The sequence below is a fragment of the Chiloscyllium plagiosum genome, unplaced genomic scaffold (genome assembly GCF_037043375.1).
Source record: "Chiloscyllium plagiosum isolate Xiang-an unplaced genomic scaffold, Cpla_swu_hap1 HiC_scaffold_10, whole genome shotgun sequence".
NCBI classification, from domain to species: Eukaryota; Metazoa; Chordata; class Chondrichthyes; order Orectolobiformes; family Hemiscylliidae; genus Chiloscyllium; species Chiloscyllium plagiosum.
In genome coordinates this window covers 77,864,389-77,883,364 of record NW_028270148.1, presented here as the reverse complement: position 1 = coordinate 77,883,364, position 18,976 = coordinate 77,864,389, and the positions used below count along the sequence as shown (strand labels likewise).

At 43.0% G+C, this 18,976-nt stretch overlaps 1 protein-coding gene across 3 annotated transcripts in view; it reads left to right on the top strand.

Annotated features, from left to right (window-relative positions):
- tmem181 (transmembrane protein 181) overlaps positions 1-18,976 on the top strand; it is a 252,962-nt gene that overhangs the window by 37,096 nt on the left and 196,890 nt on the right. Inside the window, exon 1 of one of the 3 annotated variants that reach the window (XM_043696182.2) lies at positions 6,003-6,090. The exons of 1 other annotated variant lie outside the window; for it this stretch is intronic. In XM_043696182.2, coding sequence (XP_043552117.1) covers positions 6,083-6,090 — 8 coding nt within the window. In that variant the 5' untranslated portion in view covers positions 6,003-6,082. Of the gene's footprint in view, positions 1-6,002; positions 6,091-6,615; positions 6,672-18,976 lie in introns of those variants that run through there. One more of the 3 variants, XM_043696180.2, reaches the window with a different exon arrangement.

The window sequence follows — 18,976 nt, the reverse complement described above, 5'->3', positions numbered from 1 at the left end:
AAGACTTTTCAACAACTAGCGAGCCAATCAGTCATTCATAGAAAAAGATTCCAGATGGCTAACTCCAACATTGAAATTTTGGATTCCATTTTTAAAAGCAACATTGATAAAATGGTATTCCTTAAATGTGTTATTTTAAAATTGTTATTGATTGAAAAATCTTTTTATTCATGCTGATTCTATGTCTGCTTCTATGTTTGCAAGGTTCCTCTCACCCTGTACCTGAGTGTGTGAAAGAAACCCAACTTCTTCTATACTCCAGGTCTTGCAAAGTCAGTCAAAAAACAGGAAGTGGAAAAAATTCTGTTAAAGGGCAGGTGGTGAAAATAGGGAGAAAGACTGTTTTGAACATAGCATATGCTTTGTCTCCTACTGTAATTTATACCCTATGATTTTTAGCTATTTTTTCTATCCTGTCACATCTTCTGAACTGCCACAAATGTTTATGAGAATTTGAGAATTGTATGCTTTTTATTTCAATTTGTTGGTTTAACTTCCTTCATTAGTAATGATTGGTGCATATTTTTCATTTCTTTCTTACTGAAACGCAACTTGTGTGATAACATCATCTTAAGTGTCTTCCACTGTATTTCTGTTGGCCTACCCCCTTTTCAAGATTTCCTAATTATTTTGGACAAATCCATCTTTATATCAGCATAATTACCTTTATTTAAGTTTAAAACTCAACTGTTCAATCCGTTCTTTTCTCTCCCTCACACTGAATATGAAATTCAATCATGTTATGATCACTGTTTTCAAGGGACATCTTTATGAGATTTATCAGTCCTATCACATTGCTCATTGCTGAGTCTAGAATAGCCTGCTGTTTGGGAGGGCTCTTGTTGTGCAGTAGTGCTGTCCCTATCTCTTTGGTAGAAGACCTGCATTCAAGTCTAGAGCTATGTAATAATATCTTTTGAATAGGTTAATTAGGAAAATATCCAACCTGCCCTTAGTTGACACTAGCATATTTGCACAAAGATACTGTCTGGGAAACATTCTATGAATCCATCTTCCAGGGTATTTTTATTGTCCAATTCATATGTAGGTTTAAATCACCCATTATTATTGCTGTAAATTTCTGGTAAGAACCCATGTATCTTCCTACATAGGCCATGTAGTTACTATTTGGGGTTGTTTCTTTCTTAGTTTCTTTAATTTTTTTTTAACCATAATTGCTACCACTATACTTGTAACTCATAGGAACATGTCAAATTGAAGACACAAGTAATCACATTTTTCACTCAAAATATTGGAACTTCAACAAATGTACTTCTTGTGTCTGTCCATTTGGCTAGTAGATTGACTGCTGCATTAAGGTCCAGTCCATTGTATCAATGTGGTTGTCCAGGATGTATGCTCATTTAAGTGTCATAGATTCATATAGTAGAAAAACAAGCCCTTTGGTCCAACTTGTGGCATACCAACCAGGTTTCCTAAACTGAACTAAACCCATTTGCCTGCATTTGGCTCATCCCTCTAAACACAAGGGCTCAGTGGTTAGCACTGCTGCCTCCACAACATCAGGGTCCCAGGTTTGATTCCAGCCTGGGGCGACTGTATGTGCGGAGTTTGCACATTCTCCATGTGTTTGCATGGGTTTTGTCCGGGAGCTCCGGTTTCCTCCCACAGTCCAAATATGTGCAGGTCAGGTGAATTGGCTATGCTAAATTGCACATATTGTTAGATGCATTAGTCAGAGGGAAATGGGTCTGAGGGTCGGTGTGGACTGGTTGGGCTGAAGGGCCTGTTTCCACATTGTAGGGAATCTAATCTAATGTAAACTTAGAAATTCTCGGACCACTCACAGGTTGCAAAATAGCACTCTTTTATTGTTATCAAGCCGGCCGAGAGATCAATAGATCGATATTCTATCATCCAGAGTATCAATCAAGATGTATCTGGATGGACTACTGAGAGATCTCTGATTTTTAGCAAGAAGGCAGCATATTTTATAGCTTTTATTTGCATTACATTCTCGCATGTTCCCTTTCCCACATTGTACACGTCACTTCTACCCCAAAAGAGATTCCAATGGTCCAGAAATGTGAATCCTTCTCCCATACACCAGCTCCTCAGCCATGCATTCATCTGCTCTATTCTCCTATTCCTACCCTCACTAGCTCTTAGCACTGGGAGTAATCCAGGTATTACTACTCTCAAGGGCCTCCTTTTTAAATTTCTGCCTAACTCTAATCTCCCTGCAGAATCTCAACCTTTTCTCTTCTTATGTCATTGGTTCCAACTTGGACAATGACCTCTTGCTGGCCCCTCTCCTCCTGGAGAACATTCTGCACCCTGTCTGAGACATCCCTGGCCCTGGCACCAGGAAAGCAACACCATTCTGATTTTTCACTGCTGGCCACAGAAACGTCTGTCTGTACCTCTGACTAGAGAGTCCCCTAACACAATTGATCTCTTGGAACCTGATGTATCCCTCATTGCATTAGAGCCAGTCTCCAGACCAGAAACTTGGCTGTTCGTGCTATGTTCCCCTGAGAATCCATCAACCCTTACATTTTCCAAAACAACATACTTGTTTTAAATTAGTATAGCCACAGAAGGCTCCTGCACTAGCTGCATACCTCTCTTACCTTTCCTGGAGTTAACCCATCTATGTGACTGTATCTGAGACTTTCCCCTTCCTATAACTGCCATCCATCACATACTGTTGCCGTTGCAAATTCCTCATTGCTCCTGACCATCTCTCCAACCGATCCATTTGATCTGATAAGATTCACAACCAACAGCATTTATTGCAGATATAATCCTCAGAAACCCTTAAACTCTCTTTAAACTCCCACATCTGACAAGAAGCGCCTATCACTCTACTAAAGGCCATTTTTGCTCCTTCACAATCTACAGACCCAGAAAATAACAGTGTCTTATTCCTCTACAAAATACTGCCCCAGGTTAAATTAATAGTTATGGCTTATATTTTAAGTTTAATCAACAGACATATCTCAAAAAACATGTCATCAAGAAAGAACTCACTCTACTCACTTCTGCAGACTTTCTATAGGTCCCACTTAAAAACAATACACTTATCTGCTTCTGTGCTGTGAACTTCACCCAAACAGTTCCTCCAAGATCAGTTGTGAATTTCACTGTTTGGAGTGCGCCTGGGAAAATTAACAATGTCCAGCGATACATGAATTCAAACAACAAAAACAGTGACTGTGCAGGTTCACTGCTGTGTCAGTTTCTTTCTCTCTCTTTCTCTCTTGCACTGACCTCACCATGTGCTTCCTTTGTTTGTTCTTCTCCCTTTTAAAACTGCTGTTTTGATTTTTTTTTCTAAGTTCCAAAAGAATGCAACAGCATATAAAACAGTAATTGCTGCTCCTGGAATTCGAGGAAATCACCTCCAACACCTAAAATACCTCAATATAAGAAGCAGCTGTTACAGCCAGAAAGTTTTCCCGTCTTCCATCTTGAATTACCCAGAATCCTACGTATAATGGATAGTGAAGAAGATTCCCTAAGAATTCAGGGAGATCATGATTAACTAGGCCAGTGGACCAAGGAATGGCAGATGGTGTTTAATTCAGATAAAGTGAGGTTGCATTTTGTTAAGTCAAACCAGGGAAGGACTTACACAGTTAATGGCAAGATCCTGGAGAGTGTTGTTGAACAGAGAGACTTAAGGGTGCAGGTACATAGTTCCTTGAAAGTGGCATCACAGGTAGACAGGGTAGTGAAGGTGGTGTTTGGAATGCTTGCCTTCATTGGTCAGAGCATTGAGTATCGGATAAGGATGTTCTAGATGTATGAGACATTGGTAAGGTCACATTTGGAGTGCTGTGCGATATTCTGGTTGCCCTGCTATAGGAAGGATGTTATTAAATTGGAAAGGGTGCAAAATGGATTTACTTTTATGGTCGGCACTGCTGTCTCACAGCACACGAGATCTGGATTCTATTTTCTCTCGGGAACCTGTCTGTCTGGAGTTTGCACATTCTTCCTGTGTCTACAGTGGGTTTCCTACAGGTGGTCTGGTTTCTTCCCACAGTTCAAAGATGTGTGGACTCTGGATTGGCCATGCTAAATTATCCATAGTGTCCAGGAATGTGCAGGCAGGATGGATTAGTCATGGGAAATGCAGGGTTATAGCGATGGTGTGGGTCCCCTCTTCAGAGGGTCATTGTGGACTCAATGTGCTGAATGGCCTGTTTCCAAGCTGTAGGGATTCGATGATTCTACAAGGATGTTACTGAATCATCAGGTTTGAGTTATCAGGAGATGTTGAATGGGTTGGGACTTTTTCCCTGGAGCGTAAGAATCTTAGGTGTGACCTGAGACAGGTTTATAAAATCAAGAGGCATAGATAAGGTGACTAACCAAGATCTTTTCCACAGGGTAGGGGAGTCCAAAACTAGAGGTATGGGTTTAATGTGGGAGAGGAAAGATTTAAAAGGGACCTGAGGCGCAACCTTTACACACAGAGGGTGGTGCTTATATGGAACGTGCTGCAAGAGAAAAAGTGGCAGAGGCTGGTACAACTGCAACATTTAAAATACATTTGCACAGGACATGTGATAAAGTATAGTGGAATCAACAATTAAAAGCATCCATTTTCAATCTTCATCTGGCAATAGTAATTTGTCTTCAGTTTAAAATGGCTACTGCAGTCACAGTGACCATGAGAATGAATGTAAGAATCTTGACATAACCTTGCAGCTATTGTTCTTTCTCACAGAACTTAAAGCTAAACAGTTATAACTATTTTATTCATTTTATCTGCCATGATGCAAGAGAAAGGCACCAGATGTATAAGAAGGATGGATTGCACCTAAATTGGAAGGGGACTAATATACTGGCAGGGAAATTTGCTAGAATTGCTTGGGAGGATTTAAACTAGTAAGGGGTGGGACCCAGGGAGATTGATTGATTTCCTCTCTATCTGAGACTGGTACATTTGAGAACAGAAGCGAGTCAAACAGTCAGGCTGAATAAATTAAACTGCATTTATTTCAATGCAAGGCGACTAACAGGGAAGGCAGATGAACTCAGGGCATGGTTAGTAACATGGGACTGGGATATCATAGTAATTACAGAGACATGGCTCAGAGATGGACAGGACTGGCAGTTAATGTTCCAGGAAGCAAATGCTACAGGAAGGATAGAAAGGGAGGCAAGAGAGGAGGGGGAGTGGCGTTTTTGATAAGGGATAACATGACAACTGTGCTGAGGGAGGATATTCCTGGAAATACATCCAGGGAAGTTATTTGGGTGGAACTGAGAAATAAGAAAGGGATGATCACCTTATTGGGATTGTATTATAGACTCCCCCAATAGTCAGGGAAATTGAGAAACAAACTTGTAAGGAGATCTCAGCTATCTGTAAGAATAATATGGTGGTTATGATAGGGGATTTTAACTTTCCGAACATCGACTGTGACTGCCATAGTGTTAAAGCTTTAGATGGAGAGGAATTTCTTAAGTGTGTACAAGACAATTTTCTGATTCAGTATGTGGATGCTTCCCCTAAAAGGATGGAGGGGTGCTAAAACGTCGGCCTTAAAGGTAGATAACCTCATCTCATTTGGGAGGTGCCTGCGGTAGTTTAGGGACCAAGGTGAGGTTGAGACAGACAACCCTGGACCACTGTGCAGACAATCCTGAAGCGAATATAGACAAGCAGGAGGCTGGAAGAACACAGCAAGCCAGGCAGCGTTTCAGGTGTAACCGTGGGCCTGGGTTACACCTGCAATAGGTTGATTCTGCCTGGTTTGCGGCGTTCTTCCAGCCTCTTTCTTCTCTACCTTGGATTCCAGCATTGGCAATGTTTTCCTCTAACCCTGGACTGTGTCTACCTCTGTACGTAAATTTCTATGATTCGCTGCTATCTGTTTATTAGTCGCAAAAACGTCACTTATTAGGTTAAGTTAAAATTAATATGATTTTCTACAATTTCGAACAAACAATACCATTAAACACAGTTTCAGCACCTTGGCATCACGTGACGGGGGAGCGCCTGCTGTTGACCGGAAAGGTGTTCTCTGCGTCTGACGCGTACTTTGTGCGTGTGGTCGTCGCTGCCAGGAGTCGGGGATTTCAGCAGAATATTTTCTCCGGTATCATGGACTTGTAAGTGTTTGTTTAGAAGATTGGTTTTCGCGTTGTGAAGGAGGGGGTGAGTGGAACTAGAAGGTAGGACTATTCCCTGTCCCGTGGTTTTGCCCTCTTGAATGTCGGGGCGGGATTGTTGGTGAACCGGGCCTGTGGGCTGAAGTTTTAGAAATTAAATCATTGACTGGATTAGGTCTGAATATTGAGAGGTTCCAGTTCTTGGCCTTGCAGATGTGGTCCTGAAATAGTAAGTGGTATGGAAAAGCTACATACGGAATATTTCGCTTCTGGAGGAGATCAGGAGGCCAACTAATAAAAAAAAAGCAATTTTGGGATTTACATCCGGAAGTTCTGCTTTACTCAACTTGGATTGGATAGGAAATTCTAGGATTCAGTAGAGTTCCGAATTGGGGGAACAAGTGTTTATCAGTATTCGTAGTTGCTGTTGTGAAATTTCAAGTGTGTGTTGGGTGATTGGGGTTGTGTCTGCGTGAATAAGAAGCTTGGTTTTTTCGGCTGTCCTTCGGCGAATGGGAAGTTACTTTTATCCTGGAGAAAATGTATCGAATCACCAGAAGACGCGGGGAGTTCCGCAAGAAGTAGGTCTTTTATTTGCAAACAAAAAAACCGTGACACTGAGAGCGCGAATTCTTGAATGCCTCCGAACTTCAGAGTCTGTGGCTCTTTATACCTTTTTTGTTTTTGTTAGCTTATCAGCTAAATATCATCATGCCCAACCTGATGAAGGGCTTTTGCCCGAAACGTCGATTTTACTGTTCCTCGGATGCTGCCTGAACTGCTGTGCTTTTCCAGCACCACTAATCCAGAATCTGGTTTCCAGCATCTGCAGTAATTTTTTTTAGATTAGACTAGTTACAGTGTGGAAACAGCCCCTTCGGCCCAACAAATCCACACCGACCCACAGAAGCGCAACCCACCCAGACCCTACATTTACCCCTTCACCGAACACCCTTCACCCTTTTACCTGTTAGTCAGAACTACCTCACTCCAGATGTATAATAAACAAAGAATGTTCATATTATCTCTCGACTTCTGCCACTATAGTTTTTCCTACATTCTAATGTCATGATTAGATACTTACTACCACCTCTGCCACAATGATCTTCCATCCAGACCCTACTAAATATTATTCTAATGTCATGATTAGATATTTTACTACCCCATCTAGCGCAATGGTCTCTTGTCCCAGCCTGACCCTGCTAACCATTGAATAAATATTTAATGTCATGTTCTGCCACAAGGGTCTCAAGCAGGCTGACTCTACCAGTTATTAATTAAATAATTTAATGTCATATCCTAAATATTTATTGTCACGACCTGTCCCAACCTGCCATGATGATATTTAGCAGGCAAAGCTGACTTTACTAATTGTTGTTATCTCATCCCACCACAGTGACCTTTCAGCCCCAACCTGACTTTGCTAATTGGTGTAGCAGTATTCCACTATTCTTATCCCATCCTGCCACAGTGACCTTTTGATTAGTTTAGCATTTCACAGACCCCTTGTAACAGATTGCCAGTGGTCTTCATGCTTTAACCCTTCCCATGCTTTCATGTTCTTTATTTTCCATACTTCCAGTCATCCAGAAATTTAATTTTGGTGAACTGTATGTATAAACATGTTAATATACTATTGATCCCCCAAACGAGCGGAATCTTTGTAGCGAAATTAAATTATTTTAGTGTAAACAGAAGTGCTTCAGGGAACTTTGCTTTCACTGCTTTTTTTGTCCCTCGGTTCAAATCAGTTGATTATTTTGAAATCAGTTATTTTGAAGTCACTTTGTAGCTATGTAGTTCCTTACATCTGATGGCTGTTTTGGAGTCCTCCGTATTCCCATACTAATCATGCTACAGCTATGCTATTGGAAATTGTGTAACTAGTGGAGAAGTGTATGATTTGAAAATGTAATAGAGTGCTATGATTCTGACCTGAGGTTCATGGAAAGTGTCAGTTTTTGCATAATAATGAATCTTCTTGACCATTTTCTGGCTTGGAAAGTTCAGAAAGTAGGTTTCTTGAAAGACCTTGGGCAAGAGACATTGATTCTAGAAATTTTTGCATGGCTAGTTACTTTAAATGCAAGTTAGTTACAGTACAGTAAAGGCAGAGAGCCTGAAGAGTGGAGAGATAAGCCAGAGGAGGGTGGGGGTGGGGAGAAAGTAGCATAGAGTACAATAGGTGAGTGGGGGAGGAGATGAAGGTGATAGGTCAGGGAGGAGAGTGTGGAGTGGATAGGTGGAAAAGGAGCTAGGCAGGTCGGACAAATCAAGGGGACAATGTGGAGCTGGAAGTTTGAAACTAGGATGAGGTGGGTGAAGGGGAAATGAGGAAGCTGTTGAAGTCCACATTGATGCCCTGGGGTTGAAGTGTTCCAAGGCGGAAGATGAGGCGTTCTACCTCCAGGCGTCTGGTGGTGAGGGAGCGGCGGTGAAGGAGGCCCAGGACCTCCATGTCCTCGGCAGAGTGGGAGGGGGAGTTGAAATATTGGGCCATGGGGAGGTTTGGTTGATTGGTGCGGGTGTTTCGGAGATGTTCCCTAAAGCGCTCTGCTAGGAGGCGCCCAGTCTCCCCAATGTAGAGGAGACCGCATCGGGAGCAACGGATACAATAAATGATATTAGTGGATGTGCAGGTAAAACTTTGATGGATGTGGAAGGCTCCTTTGGGGCCTTGGATAGAGGTGAGGGAGGAGGTGTGGGCGCAGGTTTTACAGTTCCTGCGGTGGCAGGGGAAAGTGCCAGGATGGGAGGGTGGGTCGTAGGGGGGCGTGGACCTGACCAGGTAGTCACGGAGGGAACGGTCTTTGCGGAAGGCGGAAAGGGGTGGGGAGGGAAATATATCCCTGGTGGTGGGGTCCTTTTTGGAGGTGGCGGAAATGTCGGCAGATGATTTGGTTTATGCGAAGGTTTGTAGGGTGGAAGGTGAGCACCAGGGGCGTTCTGTCCTTGTTACGGTTGGAGGGGTGGAGTCTGAGGGCGGAGGTGCGGGATGTGGACGAGATGTGTTGGAGGGCATCTTTAACCACATGGGAAGGGAAATTGCGGTCTCTAAAGAAGGAGGCCATCTGGTGTGTTCTATGGTGACGAACACTTCAACCTCAGGGCATCAATGTGGACTTCAACGGCTTCCTCATTTCCCCTTCCCCCACCTCATCCTAGTTTCAAACTTCCAGCTCCACACTGTCCCCTTGATTTGTCCGGACTTGTCCGACCTGCCTAGCTCCTTTTCCACCTATCCACTCCACTCTCTCCTCCCTGACCTATCACCTTCATCTCCTCCCCCACTCACCTATTGTACTCTATGCTACTTTCTCCCCACCCCCACCCTCCTCTAGCTTATCTGTCCACGCTTCAGGCTCTCTGCCTTTATTCATGATGAAGGGCTTTTGCCCGAAACATCGATTTTGCTGCTCGTCGGATGCTGCCTGAATTGCTGTGCTCTTTCAGCACCACTGATCCAGAATCTGGTTTCCAGCATCTGCAGTCATTGTTTTTACCTTGTTAATTATTGTAATTGTACCCAACTCTACTACTTCCTCTGGCAGCTCACTCCAGAAACGCACCTACCTCTTTGTGAAAAGGTTACCCCTCATGACCCTTTTAAATCTTCTCCCTCTCTCCTTAAACCTATTTTGTCTAGTTTTGGACTCCACTACAGTAGGTAAAAGAGCTTGGCTCTATGCTCCTTATGATTTCATAACCTCTATAACCTCAGCTTCCTATTCTCCAGAGAAAAGGGTTCCCACCAGTTCAGCGTCTTCTTATAACTCAAACCTTCCAGTCTCGATAATACCCTTGTAAATCTTTGTTGCACCTGTTCCAGTTCCTTCCAGAATTATCCAAAGTATTCCAAACATGGCCTTACCAATATCTTGAACAGCCGTAACATGACATCTCAACTCCTGTACTCCGTGCTCTGACTGATGAAGGCAAGCATACCAAATGCTGCCTTCACCACCCTGTCTACCTGTGATGCCACTTTCAAGGAACTGTGTACCTGCACCCCTAGATCTCTCTTTTCAACAACACTCCCCAGGGCCCAACCTTAGTTGTGCAAGTTCTCCTCTGGTTTGTTGCATTGATCTGAATTAAAATCCATCTGCCATTCCTTTGCCCACTGGCCTAGTTGATCAAGGTCCCCTTTTATTCTTAGATAACCTACACTGTCCACCAAACACCAATTTTAGTGTCATCTGCAAATTTACTAACCACGCCTTCAAAAATCTCATAATTTATATAAATGTCAAACAGTGGACTCGGCAATGATCCCTGTGACACACTGCTGGTCACAGGTGTCCAGACTGAACAATAACCCTCGACCACCAATCTCTGTCACCCAAATTCTGTATCCAGTTGGCTAGCTGTCTCTGAATTCCAAGTGATCCAGCCTTACTAATCAGTCTACCATGTGGAACTTGGTGAAAGTGTTGCTAAAATTCATATAGACAGTGCCTACAATTCTGCCTTCATCTGTCTTGGTGACTTCCTCAAAGAATGCGATCAAATTTGTGAGGCATGCTTTCCCATCCACAAAACCATGCTGACTATCCCTGATCAGTCCTTGCCTTTCCAAATGCATGTGGATCCCCTGGATGTAGGTTTGCTTGCTGAGCTGGAAGGTTCATTTTCAGACATTTCATCACCATACTAGGTAACATCTTCAGTGAGCCTCTGGACGAAGCACTGCTTTCCTGCTTTCTATTTATATGTTTGGGTTTCCTTGGGTTGGCAATATCATTTCCTGTATTGACACCATTTCCTGTTCTTTCTTTTTCTCAGGGGGTGGCAAATGGGATCCAAGTTAATGTGTTTATTGATCGAGTTCTGGTTGGAATGCCATGCTTCTAGGAATTCTCGTGCATGTGTCTGTTTTGGCTTGTCCTGGGATAGATGTGTTGTCCCAGTCGAAGTGATGTCCTTTCTTATCTATATGTAAGGATAGTAGTAGGAGAGGGTCATGTTGTTTTGTGGCTAGTTGATGTTCATGTATCCTGGTGGCTAATTTTCTGCCTGTTTGACTGTATAGAGTATTTCAAGTTCATTAGTTGCTGTTTAATGTATTGGTGCGTTTGTGGGCTACAGACAACAAGCAAACCTAATGTAAATATCAAAATACCATGCAAGAACTGTAATAAACACTACATTAGATAAATAGGCTGAAAACTAGCCACCAGGATACATGAACATCAACTAGCCACAAAACGACATGACCCACTCTTACTAGTATCCTTAGTTACAGATAAGGAAGAACACCACTTCGACTGGGACAACACATCCATCCTAGGACAAGCCAAACAGAGACGTGCACGAGAATTCCTAGAAGCATGGCATTCCAATTGGAAAGCAGGAAACACCAGCAGTGCTTCGTCTGGAGGCTCACTGAAGATGTTGCCTGGCATAGTGATGAAACATCTGCAAATGAACCTTCCAGCTCAGCAAGCAAAACTACATCCAGAACCTAAACCTGTGCTACAAATCTTCTCAAATCTCTCTAGCATCCTGTCTCTCAGAATCCCCTCCAACAAGTTGTCCACAGCTGACATCAGGATCACCGGTCTGTAGTTTCCTGGCTTTTCTTTGCAGCCTTTGTTCAATAATGGTACAACATTAGCCACCCTCCAGTCTTCCCATACCTCCGTTCTGATGTTGGAAATATGCTTGCTCAGGACCCTGCAATTTCTTCCCTAGCTTCCCTGGGATACAATTGATTTAGGTCCAAGGGATTTATCTACTTGGACCTAAATCTCACACACCCCCCGACTGGTTCCCTAGTTTCCACATGTTTCTGCACATTAAATACTGAATGAGAAATATTTATTTAGGATCTGATCCACCTCCTGCGACTTCACACATAGATGACCCCTTGATCTTTAAGGGGCCATAATTCTTTCCCTTGTTAGTGTTTTGCCCTTCATATATTTTAGAATCTCTTTGGATTCTCTTTTACTTTAACTGCTAAAGCTATCTCATGTCACTTGTTTTGTACTCCTGCATCCCCTTACTTCTCAAAGGATTTATTTGATCCCAGCTGCCTCTCCCTGACATATGCCCCCTTTCTTATCTTGACCAGTGCCTGAATATCATAAGTCATCCAGTGTTCAAGCTAACAGGAATATGCTGCTCCTGAACACTCATTACCTTGAACATAGAACATAGAACAATACAGCACTGAACAGGCCCTTCGGCCCACGATTTTGTGCCGAACATTTGTCCTAGCTTAAGCACCCATCCAATTGCCGCTTAAAGGTCACCAAAGATTCTGACTCTACCACTCCCACAGGCAGCGCATTCCATGGCCCCACCACTCTCTGGGTAAAGAACCCACCCCTGACATCTCCCCTATACCTTCCACCCTTCACCTTAAATTTATGTCCCCTTGTAACACTCTGTTGTACCTGGGGAAAAAGTTTCTGACTGTCTACTCTATCTATTCCTCTGATCATCTTATAAACCTCTATCAAGTCACCCCTCATCCTTCGTCGTTCCAACGAGAAAAGGCCTAGCACTCTCAACCTACCCTCGTACGACCTATTCTCTATTCCAGGCAACATCCTGGTAAATCTTCTCTGCACCCTCTCCAAAGCTTCCACATCCTTCCTAAAGTGAGGCGACCAGAACTGCACACAGTACTCCAATTGTGGCCTAACCAAAGTCCTGTACAGTTGCAACATCACTTAATGACTCTTGAATTCAATCCCTCTGCTAATCAATGCTAATACACCATAGGCCTTCTTACAAGCTCTATCCACCTGAGTGGCAACTTTCAAAGACCTATGAACATAGACCCCAAGATCCCTCTGTTCCTCCACCTCACTAAGAACCCTACCGTTAACCTTGTATTCCGCATTCTTATTTGTCTTTCCAAAATGGACAACCTCACACTTGGCAGGGTTGAACTCCATTGCTTTTGGCTAACAGTATTAATATACTTTTCTCATCAAAAGTGAACTTGGACTACATTGGGCATGTTTAACTTTGTGGTGAATTTACTCTCTATCATACAAACACAGCAAATTCACACTTCAAAATATCTGTGATAATACGGACAGTCTTTGGGGTGTCGAGACACGGTGCTATTAAGGAAGGAGTTTCAGAATTTGATCCAGTACCTGTGAAGGAATGGTGACTTCAAGTCAGGATGGTGGGTAGTTTGGAGGGGAACTTGCAGTTGATGTTCCCCTGCTGCTACTTGTCTGTTTACATGGTAGTTTGTTGCTTTGAATGATGCTAACAAAGCATCAATATGAGTTGCTGCAATGTTATCCTTCCCTAGGTTTGGGAATAATAAGTGCCAGGTAATGTGTATACCTTTTGGCACGCAAGTCTGCCCCTCCACATATAAAGCCTAGTATTCCATTAGGTTTTTCACCCATTTTTGTGGCATGTTCCAGAACTTGTTTGCACCTCCCACTTTTTCTCACATTTTACCATCTCTGTCCTCAAGTTCTACAGTGGATGCTTTCATGTTTGCCTACTTTGAAATCCATTTGTGACAATTTTGGCCAATCATCTAATCTGTGAACACTTATTCATAATGTTGTAGTTCAACCTGCACTGCTGATAATGCTGCTCTTTGTGTCATTTGCTAATCTTCCAAAGTTCTCTCTTTAAGAACTCTCATTACTTAAGAACAGGGCGGCACAGTGGTTAGCACTGCTGCCTCACAGCGCCAGAGACCCGGGTTCAATTCCCGACTCAGGCGACTGACTGTGTGGAGTTTGCACGTTTTCCCCGTGTCTGCGTGGGTTTCCTCCGGGTGCTCCGGTTTCCTCCCACAGTCCAAAGATGTGCAGGTCAGGTGAATTGGCCATGCTAAATTGCCGGTAGTGTTAGGTTAAAGGGGTAAATGTAGGGGTATGGGTGGGTTTCGCTTCGGTGGGTCGGTGTGGACTTGTTGGGCCGAAGGGCCTGTTTCCACACTAAGTAATCTAATCTAAAAAAGCAACTAGGGAGTCCAGGGTCACTGGACTTGAAACATTAACTCTGCTTTCGCTCAACAGATGCAGTCAGACCTGTTGAGTTTCTCCAGCAATTTCTATTTTTGTTTCAGATTTCCAATATTGCAATTTTTTGATTTGTTACCAGGAATTTATTGCTTGGTTTGCCTAATATCTTCAGATTACTTGAACCTATAATTAAGGTGACTGATCGTCTTGAAACTAGCTGATCAGGGAGAAACTTATGTGGCTTTGTGAAAGGTAGGTCATGTCAAATAATAGGATTATAGTTAATAAAAATGGTGAAATGTTGACGCTGCAATGTTGATCCCTACAGACACTGCAAGTGAGATTTGGATTTGATTGTCTCCTGGCATTTAATCAATTTCCAAACTGAGCCTCAATTCCATAGATTTCCACTGTGGCTAAAATTCTCTTTTGGGGACTTCATCCCGTACAGTCTGGAATAATTATAACATTCACGATATTCCCACTACTTCGTCAAATCCCTAAAATAAAATGAATAAGGTCCATCAGCCGTGATCTATCCTGTATAAATTCATCACTAATCTAAAACAAAAGCTGGAGGTTCTGAAACAAAGACAAAATTGCAGTTTCTCCAGCAATTTTTGCTTCAGTACAAATTTATCCTGGTTGTCTGTGATCAGCTGGTTTCAAGATGTTCAGGTTCTGTCTGACAGCAGGTGTCACAATTTCCTCGTTTCTGTCTCTCAATGCTTGACTAATGAAGTGAATAAAGGGAAATTTGTAAGTTAATAAATGAAAACAGAAAGAACTGGAGAAATTCACGTCTGGCAACATGTATTATTGTATCCGTTGCTCCCGATGCGGTCTCCTCTACATTGGGGAGACTGGGCGCCTCCTAGCAGAGCGCTTTAGGGAACATCTCCGGGACACCCGCACCAATCAACCAAACCGCCCCGTGGCCCAACATTTCAACTCCCCCTCCCACTCTGCCGAGGACATGGAGGTCCTGGGCCTCCTTCATCACCGCTCCCTCACCACCAGACGCCTGGAGGAAGAACGCCTCATCTTCTGCCTTGGAACACTTCAACCCCAGGGCATCAATGTGGACTTCGACAGTTTCCTCATTTCCCCTTCCCCCACCTCACCCTAGTTCTAAACTTGCAGCTCAGCACTGTCCCCATGACTTGTCCGGACCTGTCCTACCTGCCTAGCTCCTTTTCCACCTATCCACTCCTTCCTCTCCTCCCTGACCTATCACCTTCATCCCCTCCCCCACTCACCCATTGTACTCTATGCTACTTTCTCCCCACCCCCACCCTACTCTAGCTTATCTCTCCATGCTTAAGGCTCTCTGCCTTTATTCCTGATGAAGGACTTTTGCCCGAAACGTCGATTTCGCTGCTTCTTGGATGCTGCCTGAACTGCTGTGCTCTTCCAGCACCACTAATCCAGAACATGTATTAAGAAGATTAATGTTTCTTTTGAGTCGGCGAAGTCGCAGGGCTGACCCCGGGGCTTGTCTACTCCTGTTTGCTTACTTTTTACTTTGCTCTTTGTTTTCTTTTCATTTGCTTTTCTTTAAAGCTTTTTGTGACAATTTGGCAGCAGCGACAGTGTCTTGTGCGCAGAATGGTGGCAGCCTCACAGTGATTGGAGTGGCGGTGGGATCGAAGGTAGCTCCCGAGCTCCTCTTGGCAACCGAAGCCAGCGGCAGCATGACATTTGGTAGAGAGAGCATATCTTTGGCATAATGGTGACCCCTTGCCGGTGGTCCCAGCGGTTGGATGCAGTAGCGGAATGGCTCCTCCCAGTGATCGAAGGTGGTGGTGACATCTACAGTGGCAACAGAATTCAGCTCCTCCCAGCGATCGACACGAGAATTGCAGGCTGATGCAGACTCAAAGCCGTGGGCGGAACCGAGAGCCTGCTGAGCATTCCAAACACCTTTATCGAAACAAAGCTTGAGACTTACGATTTAGAAATTTTCTTACCTTTTGGCTCTTCAATTTTTTTTTAACATTCCGGTTTTGTAATCAAAATGGCGCTGGAGAATGGCTACTTTATACACTCTTCCTGATGAAGGGTTTATGCCCGAAACGTCGATTCTCCTGCTCCTGGGATGCTGCTTGACCTGTGCTTTTCCAGCACCATACTCTGTACTTTGATCTCCAGCATCTGCCGTCCTCACTTTCTCCCACTCTTCACTTTACTTGCATGTTATTATTCTTGAGTACATGTGACAATAAAATCTAATTCTAATTTGAAAGTTCATGTATCGAGACAAGTATGATTCGTTGGAGGGGATAAGAAGTGGGAATGTGATGAATATTTGCTGTTTGGAAAAAGGGGGAATGGCTGAATGGTCAGGGAAAGTTCCAAGATATGAGAGGGTAGAGATCAAAGGTGTCAGAATAGAAGGACTATGAAGTGGTAATAGTTGTAAAGAAAATATTGTTCTCCAGATGCTGAGAATAGTAATATAGGTCAGTGCTGAATGAAAATGATGTGGAGGAGCCAGTGTTGGACTGGGGTGGACAAAGTTTAAAAGTCACACAACACCAAGTTATAGGCCAACATGTTAGCTACCTGATGAAGGAGCAGCGCTCCAAAAGCAAGTGCTTTCAAATAAACCTGTTAGACTATAACCTGATGTTGTGATTTTTAAAAAACTGATTGAAAATAGAAGCATGAAAACACTGGACAGATACAGGGGAAGAAGTATCCCTCTGAAGGATAGAGTTCATGGCTTGAAGTTGTTGAACTCTTAAGTTGAGCCTGGAAGGCTGTGAAGTGCATATTCATGTTATGCGAACCTTTTTCTCTTATCTTTAACTTGCATAACTAATGTGTCACAGACTAATTTACCAAGGATTACATGTATTATAACATTAATAAGTAACTAATAAAATAAGTGTTTACAACTTATACCGAGTATTACAGGTGATCAGTCTTTAGAGTTCTTTGTTCTGTTGCTAGGTCCTAGGTTCTTGCTATCACTTGTCTGTATTTCAGCATATATATCTTCATCTGGGTTCATCTGGCCTTTGCTGCTTGCTCGTTATTGCTGAGATAACCAGTGATCAACAACCCAGCGTCCAATGTCTTCTGCTGTCCATTTGCTCCATATTCCATTGAGATTGTTTGACTCCAGCAAGTACCCAAAGTCAGGGCTTTCATTCGATGTCTCAGCATGGGTTTTTTTCCATATTTTATATTGGGTACAAACATAAGAATATTCTGATTGCAAACCAGCTCTGGCGAACATCTGCAATTATTAGCCCCATTTATAGAGTCATAGAGCTGTACAGCATGGAAACAGACCCTTCGGTCCAACCTGTCCATGCTGTACAGATATCCCAACCCAATCTAGTCCCACCTGCCAGCACCCGGCCAATATCCCTCCAAACCCTTCCTATTCATATACCCATCCAAATGCCTCTTAAATGTTGCAATTGTACCAGCCTCCACCACTTCCTCTGGCAGCTCATTTCATACACGTACCACCCTCTGCGTGAAAAAGTTGCCTCTTAGGTCTCTTTTATATCTTTCCCCTCTCACCCTAAACCTATGCCCTCTAGTTCTGGACTCCCCAGCCATAGGGAAAATACTTTGTCTATCCTATCCATGTTGTAGAGTTCAGGAGAGTTCAACGTGCGCAATAATTTGTTCCAAATGGAAAAACGAGGGGCTGTTCCTAACCCTTGTGCTGCATCAGGCTTAAAATAGAAATGGGAGCCGACCAGATATCCCAACCCAATCTAGTTCCACCTGCTAGCACCTGGCCAATATTCCTCTAAATCCTTCCTATGAGAAGTTTATAGTAACATTTATGTTCGGGTTGTCTTCTGTGTTCTCACTTATTTCATTTAAAACTGAGATGTAAATTATCTTGCACTAGGATTTTATCATTTCTAAGTACCACAATTTTCACACATTCAATCTGGGTGAGTTTCTGTCTCTTAATCAGTATCAATTTCCTAGAGTTATGTTAGTTTTTAAGTTAATTTTGCCTACTTTTGTTTTCTGAATTGTAATAAAGCAAAACAAAATTTTAATATCCAATTTTTTTGCATTTACTTTGTGATAGCTCAGTTGGACTGGCAAGGGTATCCACTTCCATTGGAATATCCTGCAACTCATAAAGCCATCAACTCATAAAGACATAAACTCACTGATAAAGCCAGTTGTAGTGTCAGTTTGAAGTTCAGTTGGGCTTCAGCTGGTATGCGTTTTACCATTAATCCCACATACCAAATGGTCTTTCAGCATTTCATTTAAGGGTTAAACCAAAGTCATATGCCTTTGCCAGTCATCTTAACCCAGTCAAACCTCCAGCTATGGATTCTCCTTGTTCTCGAATTGCTGAGTAAAACGGGTAGCTTCTTTGAATTAGAGGATGCTTGAGGTCATAATATTCCTCAACTAAATCAACTCTTGAAAGGTTTTAGTATCTGGTACACCAGGGAAAATCTAGGCTCTTAATAGTCAATAAAGCTGTGGGTGCACAAACAGTCTGGAGAATTACTTGTTGCTTTTCATCTGCCCCAATGTCATTTGCCCAGAAAACAATATATTAATTTCACATATTGGGCTCAGTCTTTGGCTGGATAGAACAGTCAAGCTTCCCAAATAATGATGCATGATGCCAGAAGTGCTTACCCCAACTGAAAGATTGCTGTTGCAAGTGAATTTCTTCAGGAGCATGCTTTTCCCTCGTTGCCACTGAAAAAAACTCCACAGAGGTTTGTATCCTGCCACCAAGTCACCCTTTATTTACACATGGAGGTTCTTAACATTGATTCAGCTCCTGTGGAGCCAGATACTCCTGTTCTTATGTCAGATGGGGCATCCTGATTGGACCAGATTAACACTCCAATCAGGGAACTCCTAATCTGAGGTCTATGCCCACATTCCATGGGTGGCATGGTGGTTCAGTAGTTTGCACTACTGCCTCT